General features: G+C 56.8%; 1 protein-coding gene across 1 annotated transcript in view; it reads left to right on the forward strand.

Annotated features, from left to right (window-relative positions):
- Window positions 1–16,915, forward strand: part of DNAH10 (dynein, axonemal, heavy chain 10) — a 119,983-nt gene that overhangs the window by 101,626 nt on the left and 1,442 nt on the right. The window contains exons 57-76 of the mRNA XM_004690628.2: window positions 35–209; window positions 1,331–1,548; window positions 2,435–2,656; window positions 2,777–2,924; window positions 4,391–4,670; window positions 5,053–5,282; window positions 6,176–6,449; window positions 7,315–7,419; window positions 7,727–7,881; window positions 8,450–8,604; window positions 9,551–9,734; window positions 10,561–10,761; window positions 11,326–11,535; window positions 11,707–11,802; window positions 12,344–12,515; window positions 12,905–13,036; window positions 13,181–13,392; window positions 13,503–13,670; window positions 15,245–15,425; window positions 16,601–16,746. Of these exons, the coding sequence (XP_004690685.2) occupies window positions 35–209; window positions 1,331–1,548; window positions 2,435–2,656; window positions 2,777–2,924; window positions 4,391–4,670; window positions 5,053–5,282; window positions 6,176–6,449; window positions 7,315–7,419; window positions 7,727–7,881; window positions 8,450–8,604; window positions 9,551–9,734; window positions 10,561–10,761; window positions 11,326–11,535; window positions 11,707–11,802; window positions 12,344–12,515; window positions 12,905–13,036; window positions 13,181–13,392; window positions 13,503–13,670; window positions 15,245–15,425; window positions 16,601–16,746 (3,664 nt within the window). The remainder of the gene's footprint in view (window positions 1–34; window positions 210–1,330; window positions 1,549–2,434; window positions 2,657–2,776; window positions 2,925–4,390; window positions 4,671–5,052; window positions 5,283–6,175; window positions 6,450–7,314; window positions 7,420–7,726; window positions 7,882–8,449; window positions 8,605–9,550; window positions 9,735–10,560; window positions 10,762–11,325; window positions 11,536–11,706; window positions 11,803–12,343; window positions 12,516–12,904; window positions 13,037–13,180; window positions 13,393–13,502; window positions 13,671–15,244; window positions 15,426–16,600; window positions 16,747–16,915) is intronic.

A 16,915-nucleotide genomic window follows, 5' to 3' on the forward strand; every position in this document is an offset into this window, starting at 1 on the left:
GCTCATCCTGCCCACAGGTGGTTTGTTCCTCCAGGATGAAGCTCAATGTTTACGAGAATGTTGCATGTTTAGGTCTCCTGAAGACGCTCAATACCACCACGGAGGAGATGGAAGCCGTGAGCAAGGCAGGCCTGGGGATGCTGAGGTTCGTGGAAGCTGTCATGGGCTACTGCGACGTCTTCAAAGAGATCAAGCCCAAAAGAGATAAGGTGCTGCTCGCCCGTGAGACCCAGCCCCCCTGCCGAGATGCCCACGTAGACCCAGAATGAATGTGGCCGCCACTCTGCTGGCAACGTCTGGGTGCAGTTCTGACCTGTCAAATGATGGCTGAGAGCCACAGCTGTCATGTTAATGGGGTGGGCAGTGACACAGCCACAGCCAGGCCTGCGAGTCTCAAATGATCTGGGAGAGGGTCGGAAGAAGATGGTGAAAGTCCGGTGATGGGCTGAAGCCCTGGGTTTCTCAGCCTGCTAATGTGGACATTTGGGGCTCGCTGGTCCTTGGAGAGGGGCTGTCCATGCTTGGTGGGATAGTGCCCCTGGTCTCCACCCACTCAATGCCATTGTCCCCATCCCCCAGTTGTGACCAGACATGGGTCCAGGCATCGCCACATGTCCCTGGGGGTGGGTGGCCCATTTGGGAGCTGAGAGTCTCACACAGAAGGCACCCTACAAAGAGGCTGCTGAGGAGAGCTGGGACCTCACTGTGTACTGACTTTGCTTTGTGACTTGGACCCTGGCTCTGAAGACGTGGCCCAGAGGTGAGGCCAGTGGGTTCCATCCATGCGTTTCTGAGTTTTTAACTTGGAATCCAGTGGCATCATGCCATGGCTTTAGGGTGCATGTGAGCTAAATCACCTGCCAAGCGGGGCTTGGCCTCTCCTGGGGGCGTACAGAGTGCACCATTGGAAGGGCCTCCAAGGAGATACACCTCTGTGCTCATAGTGGCCCCGGCACAGGGGCCCTTGAATAACACATGGGGCCTTGGAACCCCGATACACCTCTGTGCTTATAGTGGCCCCGGCACAGGGGCCCTTGAATAACACATGGGGCCTTGGAACCCCGATACACCTCTGTGCTTATAGTGGCCCCGGCACAGGGGCCCTTGAATAACACATGGGGCCTGGGAACCCCGATACACCTCTGTGCCCATAGTGGCCCCGGCACAGGGGCCCTTGAATAACACATGGGGCCTGTGAATCCCGATACACCTCTGTGCCCATAGTGGCCCCGGCACAGGGGCCCTTGAATAACGCATGGGGCCTTTGAACCTCCACTGCTGCCCCTCCCACTATGGTCCTGTCTGTTCCCCCCCGACCCCCCTCACTCAGGTGGCGAAGCTGGAGCGGACTTTCTTCCTCACTAAACGTGAACTGGAAAAGATCCAGAATGAGTTGGCAGCCATCCAGAGAGAACTGGAAGCTTTGGGGGCCAAATACGAGGCGGCCATCCTGGAGAAGCAAAAGCTCCAGGAAGAAGCTGAGATCATGGAGCGAAGGCTGATAGCTGCTGACAAACTCATCTCTGGGCTGGGGTCTGAGAATGTCAGGTTAGCAGGGAGAGTGGGGGGTGCCGGGCCCACAGCCTGTGAGGAGTGGCTGGAGCCAGACGTGGTGGCTTGGGGTGATCACCCTCCCTTCTCCCGGGGGGCCTTCCTCCCGATGGAACTTTTATCCTACAGCTGTGCAGAAAGTTCGGATCTTACTGTCATCACATGTAAGGTAGCTCATGGCCACCAACAGAACAGACACTGTTCTTTTTATTTTATTTTTGTCTTTATCGAGTGATTGCTCAGAGTTTGGGAGGCAGCAGAGGTGCCAGGTGCCCTCCTGGCAACTGTCTGGGGGGCTCTGGAGGAGCAGCCTGCCTCTGTGACAGGTGCCTCCTGAAGCCCCCGAGGCTGGTTTGGAGGTTCAGTCTTAAGTAGCAGGGTGTTAGGGCTCAGGGGCCATGCCACATGGCCACAGCTCATCCTCCAAATGTGACAAAAGCGTCTTCTGGCACCTTAAACATGGCATGGAACACACAGCAAAATGTCTCTGGGAACATTCAGTTCCTGATATTCCTAAAATCTAGACCACCTGGAGAGGCCAGCCACATGCCCACAGTCTCTGGTCTGAGTAGGGTTCCCATCCAGCTTGGCCTCTGCTGGGTGTGTGCCTGAGTTAGCATGTGTTTGGAAAACAGTGTGATGACTGCTTAATGAGTGTCTTTGGGACAAAGCCCCCACATATGTTTATCCGAAGGCCTGACCCCCATTCAGCTGAGCCAAGTGGCAAAATGAGCCAGCAGCCTCTAGCCAGAAGAGCCTGGCCAGTCCAGAAATGGTACCTTTTGGCTAGTCCCATTAGCAAGGTGGTATGCTGGTCCTTCTAGAATGTTCCTTGGCATTATATGGGGAGGTGACTGCTGACACCGTCCTCCCCCCATGCCAGGTGGCTGAAGGACCTGGCAGAGCTCATGCACCGGCGGGTGAAGCTGCTGGGGGACTGCCTGCTGTGTGCGGCCTTCCTGAGCTATGAAGGCGCCTTCACCTGGGAGTTCCGCGACGAGATGGTCAACCAGGTGTGGCAGGAGGACATCCTGCAGCGGGAGATTCCCCTGAGCCAGCCCTTTAGACTGGAGAGCCTGCTCACGGATGATGTTGAGATCAGCAGGTACATGTGCCACCCTGAGCCAGGAGGATGGGGGTGCTGTGGGGTGCAGGCAGGGGCACAGCTGAGCTGACCGCAGAGGTGGTGCAAGAAACATCAATGTCCCGTGTCTGTTCCTTCCAGGTGGGGCTCCCAGGGGCTGCCGCCTGATGAGCTTTCGGTGCAGAATGGCATCCTCACCACCCGGGCCAGTCGCTTCCCCCTCTGCATTGACCCGCAGCAGCAGGCCCTGAACTGGATAAAGAGGAAGGAGGAGAAGAACAACCTGCGGGTATGGCCGGCTTCCCCGTGTCCTGGGGAGCAAGGCTCTGAGCAAGGCTGCCTACCCCACCTTCCCGGCAGTTCAGCTCCCCAGGGCAACAGGAGCTCCCTCAGATTCTCAGGTGTTCAGGCTGGGGCAACTTCAAGGTCAATGTCACGCTTTACTCATCTGTGTGACCCTTGACCCAGTATCAGACTTGTGATCTCAAATACTCCATCATCTTCCCCTGAAAAATGGGGAGGGGCTTGATTGAGGGCTTATTCATGTACCATGCTGTTCATATCACCCAGATAAAACACATAATTCAGGGTATATTTACAGAGCTTGACAATCATCAGAATCAGTGTTTCTCACCCAAAAGAAATGCTGTCTCCTCTGAACATCACTACCCACCACACAATCCTTTCATCCCTCTGATACCTACCCCAGCCTCTGCCAATCCACTGCTATGTTTTGTCTCTGTGACAACTCTTCGGGGCTGGCATGACTCACTCTCACCACGTTTTCAAGGTCCATCCACAATGGAGCAGGTATCGGGGCATTTATGGCGAAATTGTAGCCCAGCATACAGACACCAAGGCTTGCTCTCTGCTCCTCTGTCTAAGGGCATTGTAACCAAGAGCTTATGATGAATGTTGTTGCTGTGAGCATCCATGTGCAAGTTTGTGTATGTGTGTTTTCAACTTTTTTGGGTGAAATTGCCGTAACTCAATCACTTTTTGCTGAACTGACTTCAGGACGTTCAGGCTTGCGTGCTCCTATTCTTTTCTGGTCCTTGCTCCTTGCTCCACGCAGGGGCATCCCTGGGCTCCCCTTTCCCTCGCTGGCTGAGCCCTCTCAGGTGGTAGCTTTCCTGCTCTCCAGTTCCCCTACGTGAGCCCAGCCCTGACCGGGAGGAGCGGCGCTCCTGAGGGCAGACGCTAAGCAAGTCGGCGTCACGCCAGAGTGGTGAGAGCCCAAGGGACCAGGTGAAGGGAGAGATTTGTCAGCTGTTTTGAAGAAAGAGACTTCAAAGCAATCATGAAGAAAAGGGAAGCAGATTATGAGATGGGTGGGAGCTAGATTTTTGGTGGTGGCCATGATTTGGTATAGATGTCAAATTACAATGCACTACACCTGAAACCTAGGTCATATTGCCAACCAGTGTTACTACCACACAAATTTATTTCATACAAGGGAAAAACAATAAGCCAAAATGTCTGGTGGAGTGGTTCCAATCCCTGGTCTATGAGCCATATAACAAAATTCTCTCATGGTTTCCAGTGGCTGCTGAAGTTCACTTTTGAGTGAGAGGCTGCTTGGAGCCAGGGCCTTGTGGGTTTCTGGGTTTACTCGGACTACGGCCCTGCTGTCTCCACACTGTCCCCCACCACCTCCCTCTGAGGTTCTGACATGGCCACTTCCAAGACATGACCTCTCAATCTGGCCAGGGCTCAGCAGAGGGGGCTGACCTCAGCCCTTGCCTCCCCTTGCAGGTGGCTTCCTTCAACGACCCCGACTTCCTCAAGCAGCTGGAGATGGCCATCAAGTACGGCACCCCCTTCCTGTTCCATGACGTAGATGAGTACATCGATCCGGTGATTGACAACGTCCTAGAAAAGAATATCAAGGTCTCCCAAGGGCGACAGTTCATCATCCTGGGAGACAAGGAAGTGGACTATGACTCGAATTTCAGACTGTACCTGAACACCAAGCTGGCCAACCCCAGATACTCGCCGTCTGTGTTTGGGAAGGCCATGGTGATCAATTATACTGGTAAGCAAGCAGGGGCCAGAGCGGGGCAGTCAGTCGCCCTACATTTGGGCTCCCCCTGCCCCTGCTGAATTCTGTTAGGAATCGAAGTCCAGGCCGCTCCTTCCGGAGCCTTGTCATTTAGCTTCTTAAAGCCCCTTGATTAGGTTTGGGCTTGTTTCGACTGGGGAGCCCTTGGCTTTATCTGCATCTGGGTTCTTTTCATCCCATGTCTGGGATGTTTCCTTTGTTCAATGTTTCACCTTGTGGCTGTGGAGTGATTTTGGCGGAAAGATGGAGCCTGGTGTCCCTGCAATGGGGCTGGGGCCTGGGGCACAGCTGTGTCGGCGAGGAGACATGGGACCAGTGGCGGGGGCATGGCAGTGAGGCCCCCGGCCCCCCACAGTCACGCTGAAAGGCCTGGAGGACCAACTGCTGAGTGTGCTGGTGGCCTACGAGAGGCGAGAGCTGGAGGAGCAGCGGGAGCACCTCATCCAGGAGACGAGTGAGAACAAAAACCTGCTGAAGGACCTGGAGGACTCTCTCCTCCGGGAGCTGGCCACCTCCACGGGGAACATGCTGGACAATGTGGAGCTGGTGCATACGCTGGAGGAGACCAAGTCCAAGGCCATGGAGGTACCAAGGGTGGGATAAGGGGGCACCAAGCTGGCAGGGGTCTTGCCTTTGGAGTGCTGCTCTCCAGGCCTGGTCACAGAGGGCATTGAGCTCCGTGCTCCCAGATCCCACTTGTGCTGTGGGCCTTGGCAGGTGAGGGGGCGGGGGCTGACAACAGACTTGGGCTTTGGGTCACCTGAGGATTTGCCTGATGGGAAGAGGCTGATCTCTTGGGGTGTGCTATGGCAAAGGTGTCCTAAAGGTGTTCCCAGGGCCTCTGGGGTGTGAGGCAAGCCTCTTTCAGTAGAGAGTGATGGAAACTGAACCTGGCTTGTAGGTCGAAGGGAGTTTATTGACCTAGAAAACATGCAGGATCCAGGACTCCAAATACACCACCAGGACTGATGGGGCCTCAGACAGTGGGCTCCTTCTCTGCCACCCCATGGAGCCAGGCTCCCCACGGGGTCACATGGTGGGCCTGGCCTCCACCCTCTCAGCTTCCAGATGCAAAGGGAAGCATCCTTCCCCCATCAGGAAGGTCCTGAGAGTCCTAGGTTTACTCTGTGGCCTGGGGATGCTGTGTGTGGGTTGATTGAGGCTGGTCACACGCTTTTCTCCTGGAGATGGGTGCAGCCACACCAAGGGAGTGAAGGGGAAGTTTTGCATGCCCGAACAAAAGTCAGGGACTGTGTTTAGAAGAAGGGGGCCTGGGTTCAGGGGAGCCAAGTCACCAACAGCCACCAGATCTCATGAGAGGGGTACCTCTGGTCCCCTGCAGCCCCTGGTCACTTTCAACCCCTGTGGACCTTGCTGCCCCTTCCTGCCTCCACCCTGGCCTTGCTTTCTCATCCGCAAGTCTTCCTGGTGATGGGTTAGGTCTCCTGTTTCCATGGCCACACGCACTTTTCCTTTAGGTCACAGAGAAACTCAAGCTGGCGGAGAAGACGGCGCTGGACATCGACAGGCTGCGGGACGGGTACCGGCCGGCCGCCAGGAGGGGTGCCATCCTGTTCTTTGTGCTGTCAGAGATGGCACTGGTGAACGCCATGTACCAGTACTCCCTGGCTGCCTTCCTGGATGTCTTCAGCTTGTCACTCAAAAAGTCCCTGCCAGATTCCATTCTCATGAAGCGTCTGAAGAACATCATGGACACGCTGACCTTCAACATCTACAACTACGGTTGTACAGGTGAGTGCCTGGTCCCTGCAATCTGGACAGGTGTACAAGGTGCAGCTGTAGAGAAACCTGGCCTGTGAAAATGGAATTGTGCCAAGCAGCATCTACACTTGTGACTGTTAGCTCAGAGGATTTTGTTAAAACAATAGCTCTTTAGGGGCTCTCTCAGGTGGCACAACGTGTTAAAGCACCACATTATGATACTCTCGGAAGCCACTGCAGCATAAATTCGATCCCCCACCCGGGACTGACCCACACAGTGTGGCAGACCTCTCCTGACCTGCCCGCTGCTCCCCTCAGCAGTATATTTCATCTCTTGGCCTGTTCTGGCCCCCACTCTGTCTCTGGGGAATCCTCTCACCCACCACATCTCTAGCCTGTACCCCAGTTCTGTAAGCATAGATACATAAATCTTTAAAACAAAAAAAAAGCTCTTTGGAGGTATAAATTCACACAACAGACAATCTACCCTTTGAACATGTACAACTGGGTGATCTGTGGTGTCCTCCACCACAAAGTGGCCAGGACCACTTTCTGGAGAATGTTCCAGAACATTCTCACCTGTCTGTAAAACAAAACCTATACCTCTTAGCTGTTACCCTCCATTCCCTCTGCTCCCAGCGCCTCATCAGCAGTAACCAGCTGGTGGGTGAGGTGAGCTGACCGGAGGGAGACTACTCGTTTGCAGAGCTGGTGTGTGCCATCAATGGAGCTGTATTCTTTGTGCCCAGATATTCACAGGCATCAGATGCCAGCAGGGTGCTAAGCTGGGGCCTGCATTTCATTTCTCATCCATGAAGCACACATGCGTGCATAAAAAGCTCAGGCTTTAAAATGAATTTATTTGTCCAAAACCCATCTGCTTGTTTCCCTACAGGGTTGTTTGAGAAGCACAAGTTACTCTTTTCTTTCAATATGACTATTAAAATCGAACAAGCAGAAGGGAGAGTCCCCCAGGAGGAATTAGATTTCTTTTTGAAAGGTAATGGCTTTGCTTCCACCCAACTCCCCTGGCCCCCCTGCGCATGTGGGGTCTGCTCAGGAAAACAAGCAACAGAAACTCCTAGACGCTGGTTTCTGCCCAGCTGGCTGTGGCAGCCTGACGCTGAGCTGCTCAGGAACTGGGGGCTGCCCAGGCTGGAGGGGGGTGCTTGTGGGCCTGGGGGCCTCCGTTCCTCCCCTTCTTCAAAGGCAGTTTCCCCCAGAGTGAGCAGTCGAAGGGCTGTGCTGTGTGTCCTGCCCTGTACGTGGCTACCGACTGTTGACGTCTCCTCTTCCGTCATGATTAGGAAACATTTCCCTGGAGAAGAGTAAACAAAAAAAGCCCTGTGGTTGGCTGTCTGACCAGGGATGGGAAGACATCATTCTTCTATCAAAACTGTTCTCAGACAACTTTGGGAATCTCCCTAGTGATGTCGAGAAACATCTGTCTGTCTGGCAGGAGGTGAGATCCTGATCTCTCTCCTTCCTTGCCCTCCATGTATGTCATCTGCAGACTTTCACTGAGCTGATTCCTTGTGAGCAAGAAGGTACTCCTTTGAGTAATCCAATCAGAATGTAATCGGTGCCCCCAACTCCTGGAATGTGGTTTCCTTCATCTTCAGCTAGCTTTGTGGGAGACTAACTGTGCCATCTGCTCTTTTATCCCTCCATCGCTTACTTATCATCTATCCATCTCTGTCCCATCTCATCCAATCATCCCTTCACCTGTTCATCCAACTGTCCATCCAGCCATCATTACATCTGTACGCCTGTCCACCCACCCATCCTAGAGATAATTTATTAAGTCTCTAGCATGGACCATACCCCTTGGGACTCAACAATGAGTAAGACTCAATCCCTTTCTTCTTGAAGATCACAGTTTTGGAGGGTGGAAAATGACAGTGGTGACCAGAAGTGACTTTGAGTTCATGTTTCCATAGATTCACTCCCTTATCCTGGCTTGTGGGGGTTTCACAGCGCCAGGCCATGCCACTTACAAGCTGACACAGCTGTGTTCTCTGTTCTCCCAGTGGTATGACCTGGATTCGCTGGAGCAGTCCCCATTCCCTTTGGGTTATGACAAGGACATCACCCCTTTCCAGAAGTTGCTTATTTTGCGCTGTTTCCGTGTGGACCGGGTATACCGGGCAGTGACCGACTATGTGACCGTGACCATGGGAGAGAAGTAAGAGTGCCCTTTGTGTCTGCGGGCCCTTCCTGGGGTCCCCGGCTCAGGGCCATCTCAGCCCTGCCTGCATCCCCCCAACCCCTGCCCCCAACCGAGACTCTGGAAGAGCACGCTCTTCCAGAGGGACATGGGCCATGGAGAGTGATGTCATGTTTTCCAGGAGTCAAGTTCAAAAAGAAGCAGGCCAAGCTAGTTTTATCTTAGTTAACTCAATACACTAAATTATTTTTATTTTAATACGTGATCAATATAAATGAGCACTTTCCTACATGTTTACAGTCTTCGACATTTGTGTGCATGCACACTTGAGGCCCATCTTGCCTGCACTCAGTCACGCTTCAAGTGCTGCCCACTAGCCACACATGCCACATGGCCACGCTGCCCGGGGATCAGTTCTAGAGTCAGGTGTAAAGCAGACAGTAACAACAGCAGGCCCACAGCTGATAGGCAGGGGAGTGCTGCGTATGGACAGAGCAGCCCAGGGGTGTTGCTCCTTACTTCCCAGGTACTGACACCAGGGAGCAGAGGAGATCCAGCTCGGGCACACCTGGAAACTTGGGTTCTGCACGAAAACTCCCTGTCTTTATGTGTTGCTGACTAGTTTTAAAAATCTCGAGATGTGGATCATTCGGGAAGCACCCATGAGGCTGTTGACGTGGCTCCTCTGTGCTTTGTGCCAGTGGGGTGTCCCCTGGAAGGTCATGTGAGGGACCACCCACAGGGACACCACCAGCTCAGAGCCAGTGTTGAGGCACCGAGCCGTGTGGGCGGTGCAGAGACACCCCACACTGGAGCTCAGCCTCCAGTGTGCCGGATGGGCTGAGAGACTGGATCTGGGCTGAGAGTGGTGCTGGGGGCCGCCAGGAGGAGACAGTGTCTGGCAACACCCTGCCCCGGCCTGAGGGGTTCTCCTGGAGTTACCTCACGTGGCTTCTTTCCCCAGGTACGTGCAGCCCCCCGTGATCAGCTTTGAGGCCATCTTTGAACAGAGCACCCCAAACTCTCCCATTGTGTTTATCCTGAGCCCTGGCTCTGACCCCGCCAGTGACCTGATGAAATTAGCCGAGCGGTCTGGCTTTGGAGGAAACCGCCTCAAGTTCCTGGCCATGGGTCAAGGTCAGGACAAGGCAAGTTGTTGGGAAAAACAACCATCTGAGGTGAGACCCCAGATGCCATGAGGACCGAGCCAGCATCTGGTTTGAAGCTGAGAGCGCATCTCATGCTCAACCAGCTGCCCTGCGTCTCAGGCGGGCCCAGAGCTGAGCCGGCCTCCCCAGCCTGGTGGGATCGTCAGCTCCCAGTTTCGAAGTCCTTGCACACCTTCTCGGTGTTCTCTCTCCTCCCCTTCGCGCTGGCCACGGGCTGCTCCCATGCGGGTCTCGTGCACTTGTCCTAGGACCAAAGGGACCCAGCTGTGGTCCTGGTTCAGCCGTGAGCCATCCAGACAGCAGGCAGAGCCCAGGCAGCAAAAAAAAAAAGCCAAGGGCACCAGCAGTGGGGGAAGCGCACGCTCTTGGGCCACAAAACGGAAAGGAACTCTTCACACGGGCATTGTATGTTTTCCAATCCCCCGCTTCTAGGAGTGTTTAGCTTTTTTACTTTGACCTGGAAGGATCTGGGGGACATCTGGCATTCAGGCTGGACCTCAGCCCTGGCAGGGTTAGCGGTCGTGCGGTGTAGCTGGCAGAGAGCACCTGGAGCAGTGTGGCTGTGGGCGAAGGTGTCGCCTGAGTGCACCTGCCTGCTCGCCTTCCCTCCCAGGAGCGGACCCAGCGGCGGCCCTGCTGGCCTCTGAGGGGGTCTTTTTCAGGGTGCTCTCTGTGGCTCCTGGATCATCAGCTCCCTTGGCTCCCCTGGCAGGAACCACCATTCCTATGGAGAGGCCCTGGGGGCCCCTAGGGGAGGGGCTGGCAGCTCAGGGACCGACTGTCCCCTTCTGTCCCCTTGGTGCAGCTGGCCCTGCAGCTGCTGGAGACGGCGGTGGCTCGCGGCCAGTGGTTGATGCTGCAGAACTGCCACCTCCTGGTCCGGTGGCTCAAGGACCTGGAGAAGTCCCTGGAGCGCATCACCAAGCCCCACCCCGACTTCCGCCTGTGGCTTACCACCGACCCCACCAAGGGCTTCCCCATTGGAATCCTGCAGAAATCCTTGAAGGTCTGGCCCAGCACCCGCGCACTGGGCTCCCCAGCCTTTGCTCACCACCTCACATAGAATCTCACCACAAGGGTAGCCAGGACCTCAGGGCCACCCGCCCTCAGCGCCACTTCTCCTGCTTGTGTCAGGGTGGGTGCTAGGCAGAGTGGGGGGGCCTCTGACTTCCACACCTTTGTAGCCAGGCTCTGTGTGTAGCCAAAGGAAACCACACGCAGGCCTCTCCGCACATGGTGAATCACACGTGTCTGCAGAGCAGTGGGACGTGTGTGTGGGAGCTCACCTTAGCTTCATGCTCCCGAATGTATTCTCCGGAGGCTTTCGGGGAAAGGTTTTATCTCTCTCCATGCCTGGGGCAGGTGGAGAGAAAACATGGCCATTGCTTCATCTCCGAAGACCCCAAGGTTCAGGAAACTCACTATCACTGATGAGCAAGCTCAGGCCCGGGACAGCAGCTGGCTCCTACCCCCTTCCCCTGGGCTCCAAGGAGCAGGAGTGGCTGCATGAAGATGAGGGAAACGTCTGGCAGGGCCTGCGGCCCCCCATGGTTGTCTTCTCCCTGGACAGGTTGTCACGGAGCCGCCCAATGGGCTGAAGCTCAACATGAGGGCGACGTACTTCAAGATCTCTGAGGAAATGCTGAGCCAGTGCCCCCACCCAGCCTTCAAGTCCCTGGTGTACGTGCTGGCATTCTTCCATGCTGTGGTGCTGGAGAGAAGAAAGTTCGGGAAGATCGGCTGGAACGTGTACTACGACTTCAATGAGTCTGACTTCCAGGTGAAGACGTGGCGGCTCCTGGGGAAGCCGCTCCCACACAGGCTGGCCCGGCCCCCGACCCCCCTTCCTCCCCAGTTCATGGCAGCAGTTCTGTCCACATTCTGGAGATGGGTCAGGAGAGGAACGACTCTGCCGGGTTGAGTATTAACCGTGCCTGCCCTTCCTCTCAAGGTCTGCATGGAGATTCTGAACACGTACTTGACAAAAGCCTTCCAGCAGCACGACCCCAGGATCCCATGGGGCAGCCTCAAGTACCTCATTGGAGAGGTAGGGTCTGGGGGTCCTTCTGCCAGCTGTCCCCAGAAGCTGGAGCTGGGCTGTGGCCTGGTGCCCTTCACCTTCACATTCCTGTTGGGAGCCCCTCTCCCGTCTCTGCAAAGTCCTCCTGCGCCTCTGCCAGGTGGTGTTCCTGTGAGAGGCCATTTGCCTGCAGGTGCTGGAGTCGCGCCCCCGGACCCACGTGCTCTCGGGTGGGCAGGACAGGCCAGCAGGCTAGGGCAGGTGGCCACAGGGCTCGGTCAGGCCAGTGTGTGTAGCAGCACATGCTGGAGACTGGCTCTGGGAGGCTCCCTCTCCGCCAGCTCGTGGCGCCCCCAGGGACACCCCTGAGTCCAAGGACAGTGGTCACCGCTTGCAACATCGTTCCTGCTTAGGGCTGAGCGCACAGCAGCTGCTCCCGGCTCTCCCGCCAGGCTCTGGGTTCAGCGCTGGTTCCCTGCAGCTGCGGGGCCAGTGGCTATAAGGGCGACAGAGGGCGTGGGCTCTGGGCTCTGGGCTCCGGGGTGGCTCTCACTCGAGGCGACCGCAGGTCATGTATGGAGGACGGGCCATCGACAGCTTCGACCGGCGCATCCTGACTGTATACATGGACGAATACCTGGGGGATTTCATCTTCGACACTTTCCAGCCCTTCCACTTCTTCCAGAACAAGGAGGTGGACTATAAGATCCCCGTGGGGGACCTGAAGGAGAAATTTGTGGGTGAGACCCTCAGACATCCAATAGTGCTCAAGGCTTTTTCTCAGAGCACCCCAGCTTCTCACTCTTGTTGCCTGGGGGGGGGGGACTTCTTGGTTGCCAGGCCCAGGGCTTATGACACCTTTGGGGGACCGAGGCACTCTTTCTGAGGTGTGGCTCAGGCTACCTGTCCTGAGCTGCTGGCCAATCCCCAGCTCTGCCAGGAGGGCAGAAAGGCCCCTGATGCCCATGGAGACAGTTTCATAAAGGGGGCACATGGCTGAGTGAAGTGTGGGAGAGGGAGGCTAATCAAAATCATCAGGCTTGGCAGTGGGAATTAGCTTCACGAGTCTGGGGTTTCCAGACCCCTCAGACACTCAGAGACACTGCAGTTCCCTGCTCTCCCATCACAGAAGCCATCGAGGCGCTGCCGCTGGCCAACACACCCGAGGTGTTTGGGCTGCACTCCAATGCCGAGATCGGCTACTACACGCAGGCGGCTCGGGACATGTGGGCGCACCTGCTGGAGCTGCAGCCTCAGACAGGTGAGTCCTGGGGCCGGCTTGGTCCGGGCTGGACGGCGCCCCAGGAACACCGCCCAGCCGCCTCTGGCAACCGCGCCCCCCTCCTACCCCAACCCTGCACACAGACCCCCATCTGGCTTCCTCTGAAAAGGGCCCTGGTTTTAGGGGAGAGCAGCAGCGGCATCAGCCGCGATGACTACATTGGCCAGGTGGCCAAGGACATAGAGAACAAGATGCCCAAGGTGTTCGACTTGGATCAGGTCAGGAAGCTCCTGGGGGTGGATGTGTCCCCCACGTCGGTGGTGCTGCTGCAGGAGCTGGAACGCTTCAACAGGCTGGTGCTGCGCATGTCCCGGTCGCTGGCGGAGCTGCAGAGGGTGGGCTGCACCCCCATCCCCGCCCTCTGCACCCCTTCCCCTCCCCACCTCCCCAGGCACCCCAGCTGGCGCCTCCTGTCCTTACCCAACGGCCCTGACTCCATGCATAGGCCTTGGCCGGAGAAGTGGGCATGAGCAGCGAGCTGGATGACGTTGCAAGGTCTCTCTTTATCGGCCAAATCCCGAACATCTGGAGGAAGCTCGCCCCTGATACCTTGAAGTCCCTTGGAAACTGGATGCTCTACTTCCAGCGGCGGTTCAGCCAGTACATGTCCTGGGTGAGTGACAGGCCACCCCGCCGTGACCGCTGGGGGCTGCTGGCCAGGCCAGAGCGCTCCGCTCCTCCGGCAGCTCGTGTCTTGCTTCCTCTCTGGATTTTCTTCCGAGTACCCGGAGCGTGACCTCGAAGGGGCACACCCATCACCGGCAAGTCTGTCTTGGCTGAAGTCCAGCGGGCGCCCCCACCTCCCTTCTCTCTAGGGGGTCACTTCGCAGACAGCTGCCCCCTTCCCGGACGGGGCCTCCTCTGGCTCGCCGACAAGACAAACGCGGGGCTGAGACGTGGGCGGAGAGCCGGGCCCCAGCGCGGGTGTTGCCGCTGGGGAGGGGCTCTCGGGGTCTGGCGCTGGTGGGTGTTTCCCTCCTAGGGGGGTGAGGCTGAGCAGATTTCACACCCTTGCAGACACTGCTTGCTTCTTCCTATGGGAACTACCCGCATCGTGCTTTGTCTTTATCGAGTTCTCCATCTTTCAAAACTGATCCTTGGCAGACCTCTGCCCACATGGGCCTGTGCGGTGTCTCTTCACCCACCTGCCCTTGGCACAACAGCAGTGGCAAACCTTCCTTAGGCAAACCTGGCCCGTTCAGCTGCAGCTTTCCTGCCGCTGTGTCTGCGCGGTGGCCTTCCCTTTTTTTTTTTTATAATAAACCTAACTACTTGGATATTCTAAAACACAAAAGCCAGAAATCGGATCCATGGGAACCCACCCTGTGACTGTGGGGGAACCCGGGCTCTGTGACAGGCACTTCTCAGTTCACTTTGGCGTCAGGTACCTTCTCCTACAGCCCAGGGTCTCTGTTTTCATGTCACTTCCCTGCGGCTTGTGTTTTATGACTTTTAGGCTTGGTGCTCCCCACGCCGAGACTGGGAGATGCTCCCTGGAGGTTTGATGTGGTATTCTGGTGGCTTCACCTTTATAGCCACACTTGTTATGCCACGGGAATTGGACGGCTTCAGTGCCAGAGAGCACTAGGGCAGCTCACTCTAGATTCAGGCAGATGGAGGAGAGAGTCCAGGAGTCCTCAGTGGCTTTTAGAGGCTTTAATGCTTGCAGGGAACCAGGTGCACAGCAGGGAGGCTGGCACCCAAGGAGCCTGGCATGCAAGGAGGCAGGCACAGGCTAGGTGTCAGGGCTGGGGGGCAGGCAGGCAACGGAGTCTCCCAGACCCCCCAAACCTACACTCTTTCTCTGTGCTCTCTGGCATTCTCTCGTGGTCTTGCCTCTTGCAGTCTCCTGTCCTCTGTAGCCGACCTTACATCCCTGGCCCCCAGGCCCAGGTGAGCACATGCACACACCCACACACGCTCTAGGTGTCTACAGTCAGGCCGGAGTGCCCTCGCCCAGCTCTGAGCACCTGCTGCTTCAGCACGCTCAATGCCACAGGTCTGGTGGCCAGAGGCCAGTGGTGCAAAAAGCCTGACCAGTTCGTTTACCCTGCAGTGGCCCAGCTGTTTGTTCCTGCCATGCTTTCACTTGTCCCCTCCATGTCTCTGGGCCACCACGCTGGGCTACATCTGGCTGTGAGCTCAGCTTGGGTCTGCTCTGACCCTGGTGTGGGTCCACTTCTCCAGGTCAACGACAGCGAGCCCAGCGTGATGTGGCTGTCGGGCCTGCACATCCCGGAGTCCTACCTCACGGCCCTGGTGCAGGCCACCTGCCGGAAGAACAGCTGGCCACTGGACCACTCCACCCTGTTCACACAAGTCACCAAGTTCCAGGATGCAGATGAAGTGAACGAGCGAGCTGGACAAGGTATTCTCTGTGGGGTCCCAGCGCCTCCTTCAGGGCCTCCCTCCAGAGCTGTACTCACTCTAAGGTATCGAGTGGGTCAGTCAGACTGTACTGGAGAGCAAGATAGATGCGGGCACTGGGCCTGGCCCATGTCTTAGTGTCTTGAGAATGTTCTCTTTCAGCTTCTCCCCTGGACACCTGGGTGGATGCCCCTCTAACTGGCTGGGTGGCAGGAAATGGGCTTCCAAGAGAGAATTACTTAGCTCTTACAAGGAACTGAGTCACTGGAGGGGTTCCCTGGAAACTCGGGGAGATCAGGGCATGGAGCCAGAGCGCGTGGGATGGGGTCAGCGCAACCACTATGGTGCTCGGACTTCAAGGCCCTCAGGTCTCAGTAACTGGCTGTGCATGTTGTAACTGGACAGTGAACTGCAGGCCAGCGGCCCTGGGACTGGGCCGGGGAATGGTCCGAGGGGGTGCGGCCCTCAGAGTGGATGGCCAGTGGGTGGCACTGGGGGTGGGGCTGCCACCACCCCTGGGCCCCGCCCTTTGCCTTCCTGTTCCCCTGTGCACTGTGCCCTCCTTCCCTGAGGCCACTTTCCAGATGAGCTTCAACTTCCAGCTTCCCAGTCATGCTGGTTGGGGGTATTTTGGTGGGATGGAGGATGTAGGGTAACCTCAGGCTCTGGTGTTCTGCTTTTTTAAAGATTTATTTATTTGCACATACAGAGCTGGGGTACAGGCCAGAGGTGCAGGGGCGATGAGAGGATTCATCAGAGATAGAGTGGGGAGCAGAACAGGCAGACTGGCGAATTACACTGCTGAGGGGAGCAGCAAGTGGGTCAGGAGAGGTCTGCCGTGCCATGGGGGTCACCTCCAGGGCTCACGCTGAAGTGGCTTTAGCTTCTCAGTGCTGTGTTTCAACCGCTGTGCCACCAGGGAGGGCCCAGGTGATGTTCTCCTTTTAATGGCCCCAGGTGCCCAAGGTGGTCTACTCTGTTGTCCTGATGCCCATCTGTGGGGAGTCAGGGGAGGGAGGAGGTGAGCACCCTTGTCCATCCGTGTGGCCAGGAGAGGGCTCGGGATCTTTGGATAAAGGCCGGAGCTCCTCCTTGCGCACCTGTCAAGGTGGTGATGGCACAGCTTTGGGTGCCGCCCCGAGGAGCCTGGGCTAGTCTCTCCTGCCCCGCCCCCAGGATGCTTCGTCTCGGGGCTGTATCTGGAGGGTGCAGACTGGGACCTCGAGAGGGGTTGTCTGGTCAAGAGCAAGCCCAAGGTGCTGGTGGTGGACTTGCCCATCCTGAAGATCATCCCCATCGAGGCCCATCGCCTCAAGCTGCAGGTAGGGCCCCACGCCTAGCACTGCCCTCTCCACACCAGTCACACACTAGCCCTTAGCCCTTCCCGGGTGGGTAGGGGCGTCCCCAAGGGACAGCAGGGCTGGTGGGAGACACGGGCGCCTGCGAATCTGTGGGGACCTGGCAGCAGCTCAGATGCATGTCTGGAAGCCT

This window comes from Condylura cristata, unplaced genomic scaffold, assembly GCF_000260355.1.
Source record: "Condylura cristata isolate star-nosed mole 26May11 unplaced genomic scaffold, ConCri1.0 scaffold00029, whole genome shotgun sequence".
Classification (NCBI taxonomy): domain Eukaryota; kingdom Metazoa; phylum Chordata; class Mammalia; order Eulipotyphla; family Talpidae; genus Condylura; species Condylura cristata.